The sequence below is a fragment of the Ranitomeya imitator genome, chromosome 2, assembly GCF_032444005.1.
Source record: "Ranitomeya imitator isolate aRanImi1 chromosome 2, aRanImi1.pri, whole genome shotgun sequence".
NCBI classification, from domain to species: domain Eukaryota; kingdom Metazoa; phylum Chordata; class Amphibia; order Anura; family Dendrobatidae; genus Ranitomeya; species Ranitomeya imitator.
The window spans coordinates 648,167,458-648,172,122 of NC_091283.1; the positions used below are offsets into that span (position 1 = coordinate 648,167,458).

The 4,665-nt window shown below is 45.3% G+C and overlaps 1 protein-coding gene across 1 annotated transcript; it reads left to right on the plus strand.

Moving 5' to 3' along the window:
• The first annotated feature begins 1,998 nt into the window (after nucleotides 1-1,998).
• Nucleotides 1,999-3,192, plus strand: LOC138666778 (homeobox protein TGIF2LX-like). Its single transcript, XM_069754950.1, has 2 exons — nucleotides 1,999-2,211; nucleotides 2,593-3,192. The coding sequence occupies exons 1-2, from the start codon at nucleotides 1,999-2,001 to the stop codon at nucleotides 3,190-3,192; spliced, it is 813 nt and encodes a 270-aa protein (XP_069611051.1).
• The last annotated feature ends 1,473 nt before the right edge of the window (nucleotides 3,193-4,665 follow it).

The following is a 4,665-nucleotide window of genomic DNA, read 5'->3' on the forward strand; positions in this document are numbered from 1 at the left end:
AAAAGTTAATTGCATAGGAATAGATAAAGAATTCCAGGATAAAGAATTCCAGGATAGCAAGTGACAAGAAGTTGACACCATGAGCCCCCCAGAGTGCCGGCCAATCACAGCACGGGATTCAAACACTACCCCGCCCATAACCTGGAGAGTCAGGGGATAAAGCTGTCACCTAAGGTCCTGAGATTTCAGAACTATCACAATCTGTGACTGATCTCACCTGAGCCCAGGACTAAGGACCTCCATAACTACAGAAAACCAGGACTAAGGACTTCCAGGATCAAGGATCTAAGAACCCAGTGAGACCTGAGCATCTGCTACGTCCCATCTCGTAAGTATACTTCTGCCTTACACTGTCATAGTGAGCTTGTACCAGCGCTGTGATGTTAAAGGGCAGTTGTCCCTGCAAGTGGGAGGCTGGTGGGATAAACACGTGTAGGAATGTTTCTGAGAAGTTCGGGATTAGAGATGCTGTGACTTTTCTGATTCACTTTCTTGTTAGGCTATTGTCATGTTGTCAGTAATTCTTGTGCAGCCACTCTGATGGGGAACAATAGATTGTGATCTGCTCCTCCACAAATAGTGGGGAGATCAGCATGGTGGCAAGTGCTTCTTGTGTGTGATAGGTCCAGACCTGAGCGATTGGCTGAAAAAAGATCACACAAGAACTGATTCCAGTTGAAATAATTATTTTCTTTAGCTGGATGCTGTATGCATAAGTTTTGTTAAATTGTTGCTGGAAATGTGAACATTAGCCTCTGTTCACATGTAGAGTAATCATTCATTAGAACGGATCCAGCAGCAATCCATTGTAGGAAAGTTGTGCCAAATAAAATTGATTTCAACTGGATCTGGTCTTTTAACATTGAAGTCTATGGAAAACAGATCTGTTAACTAGCTATCCAGTTTTTCCTTACTGGATCAGTTTCAAACGGATGGCTATTTAGCTTTCAATGTTTAAAAAAAATGTATCCAGTTGAAATAATTTTTTTGTTTTTTTTTAGTCTGGACAACTTGTTTGTCAATGGATTGCTGCTGGATCTGTTCTTAAGGTACCTTCACACTAAACGATATCGCTAGCGATCCGTGACGTTGCAGCGTCCTGGCTAGCGATATCGTTCAGTGTGACAGGCAGCAGCGATCAGGCCCCTGCTGTGATGTCGCTGGTCGGGGCTAGAGGGCCAGAACTTTATTTGGTCGCTGGCTCTCCCGCTGACATCACTGAATTGGCGTGTGTGACACGGATTCAGCGATGTCTTCGCTGGTAACCAGGGTAAACATCGGGTTACTAAGCGCAGGCCCGCGCTTAGTAACCCGATGTTTACCCTGGTTACCATCCTAAAAGTAAAAAAAAAACAAACGCTTCATACTTACCTTCGGCTGTCTGTCCCCGGCGCTGCGCTTTCCTGCACTCACTGTAAGCACAGCGGCCGGAAAGCAGAGCGGTGATGTCACCGCTCTGCTTTCCGGCCGCTGTGCTCACAGCCAGTACAGAGAAGCAGAGCGCCAAGGACAGACAGCCGAAGGTAAGTATGAAGCGTTTGTTTTTTTACTTTTAGGATGGTATCCAGGGTAAACATCGGGTTACTAAGCGCGGCCCTGCGCTTAGTAACCCGATGTTTACCCTGGTTACCGGCATCGTTGGTCGCTGGAGAGCTGTCTGTGTGACAGCTCTCCAGCGACCAAACAGCGACGCTGCAGCAATCCGGATCATTGTCTGGATCGCTGCAGCGTCGTTTAGTGTGAAGGTACCTTAACTGATTACTGGTAATTCTGTCTGAGGCTAAGTAGGATGACCATTACGTGTAAATGAAGCCCCTCATCACACTCTGGAAAAGGCCATTTTCAGGAAGTAACCGGACTCCTGTAGTGCAGTGATGTCTTTCAATCCCAGTAGATTGTTCATGACGGCCAATTCTACACTGTATAAACCATACATTTTTCATGATTTGTATATCTCTAACATTGTTTGACCCAATGTTTCTCACCACAGGACCAATTATGGCCAAGATAATGGAATCTTTCCCGTCTGAGAGTAAGCATGACAGCGTGGAGCTGGAAGTTCCCGGGTCAAAGAGGAAGCGCCGAGGCAATCTGCCGAAAGAGGCTGTGAAAGTCCTACGCGACTGGTTGTATGAGCACAGACACAATGCTTATCCCTCAGACACGGAGAAAGATATGTTATCTCTACAGACTCATCTCACAGTGCTGCAGGTACGACCCCCAAACATTTCTTATATATGAGTACCTAGTGGGTTCTCCTTTGAAGCCAGTATTTTAGGATAGTTGTATAATAATGACACAATAGTGTTGGTGGGGGGGTATCAAAATTGGTTTTCTGGAACCAGTCAATGCTTTTGTACTTGTTGCAAAAAAAAAAAAAAAAAGATTGAAAGAAAAATGATTTGCCCCCTTAAATAGTGCCTCTCTTGACTTTGTGGTATGGCAGTGTGGTCTTATTCCCTTACTTGGGGCAGCTCTACAATACCATGCAATGTCTTAGCAGTGCTTTCTATATCTCGTACACCCCCTGCAATACTATAATTGTTTGATTATGTAAGGATTTAGCTGATCATTTTCTCTTTTCATGTGTAGATTAGCAACTGGTTTATAAATGCTCGGAGACGGACCTTGCCGGACATGCTGCGTAAGGATGGTAAAGACCCTACCAAGTGCACAATCTCTCTGAAGGGAAACAAGAACCCTGAGTCTCCTCCAATCCAGCAAAGACCAATTGCCTTATCGTCGATGACACAGATGGAGCACCATACCATACCTGGCATACTGGTTGTCCCCACTATGGCTGGTAACTTGGTACCTCTGCCTCTTATCTACCCTGTTAGACAAACTTTTCATGCTTTAACTACTGTGAGTCCTGATGTTGCTGTGCAGGATGTGGTCCAAGGCGTGAAAACTGAATGGACATCTCAGGAACTGCCCACATCTTCACAGCCCAACAAGAAAAGACGTTGCAATTCAACAGATGATTCAACAGATGATGATGTAACACTTTCTCCTTCAGACTTTGAGGAATGTGAAAATATCAGCCCATTGCATATCCTGGCGATGGTAGCCACCAAGGAATTACATTTCTTACGGAGAGCTGAAAAAGCCAAGCGTGATGCTGAGAGACGTTCTGGCGGCCGGCATCCGGATTCACCTTCCAAGGATGAGGACAATGGATTCCAAGTGTAATTCCTTTGCATCCTTGAGGGTTTTTTTTTTCACTTTGCCACTTTTATAAGAATGTTGATTACCTCAAGGACAGACCAAGCCAGGATGGAAATGACTCTTTACTATCTGCAAAGAATGCACAAACCCTCATCCTTTTTGTGGGGGCTCTTTGCATAGAAGTGAAATGGCAGGTCATAAACTAATCAAAATTTTTTTCTCTTTTTTATGGACTTTAAGTACTTACGGTTTACATTACATATTGAACCCTCAGCTGCTTTTTCTGCAGCTGGGACATATAATAGAGCATAGGCACCTTGGAACACTGCAGGTGGGGTGGGCATGTTATTTGAACCCTTACAGCACAGTGTTCTGCAAATATGCTGCTACCCCCCCTCTGCACTTTATTGATCATGGCTCATCCATTAATGTAACCACTATGGCTGATGCTAGGAGAAGGTCACTTGCACGTGGCTACAACCCAGCCTTCTCTGACATGCTCGGCCTCTTTATTATACATTGCCGTTTGGTTATTAAGTGTTTGATGGGTAGGAGGGGTGACTCATTCTCATTAATTGAGTTCCTTCTAGACATTGTTTACTTACGGTACCTTCACACATAACGATATTGTTAACGATATCGTTGCTTTTTGTGACGTAGCAACGATATCGTTAATAAAATCGTTATGTGTGACAGCGACCAACGATCAGGCCCCTGCTGGGAGATCGTTGGTCGCTGAAGAAAGTCCAGAACTTTATTTCGTCGCTGGATCTCCCGCGGACATCGCTGGATCGGCGTGTGTGACACCGATCCAGCGATGTCTTCACTGGTAACCAGGGTAAACATCGGGTAACTAAGCGCAGGGCCGCGCTTAGTAACCCGATGTTTACCCTGGTTACCATCCTAAAAGTAAAAAAAACAAACACTACATACTAACGCTGTCTGTCCTCCAGCGCTGTGCTCTGCACTCCTCCTGTACTGGCTGTGAGAGTCGGTCAGCCGGAAAGCAGAGCGGTGACGTCACCGCTCTGCTTTCCGGCCGCTGTGCTCACACAGACAGTACAGGAGGAGTGCAGAGCACAGCGCTGGAGGACAGACAGCGGTAGGTAAGTATGTACTGTTTGTTTTTTTTACTTTTAGGATGGTAGCCAGGGTAAACATCGGGTTACTAAGCGCGGCCCTGTGCTTAGTTACCCGATGTTTACCCTGGTTACCGGCATCGTTGGTCGCTGGAGAGCTGTCTGTGTGACAGCTCTCCAGCGACCAAACAGCGACACTGCAGCGATCCGGATCGTTGTCGGTATCGCTGCAGCGTCGCTTAATGTGAAGGGGCCTTTAGAATTTTATTTGTTTTCAAGGTGTTTGATACTGTGAATATTATTTGCTGTACTATGATCTTAAAGTATTCAGTATGTACTACAGATGTTTTTTCTTGATTTTGTATTCCAGTGTGATTCTCATTTGACGCCAAATCTATTATTCCATGAGGAATAGAAA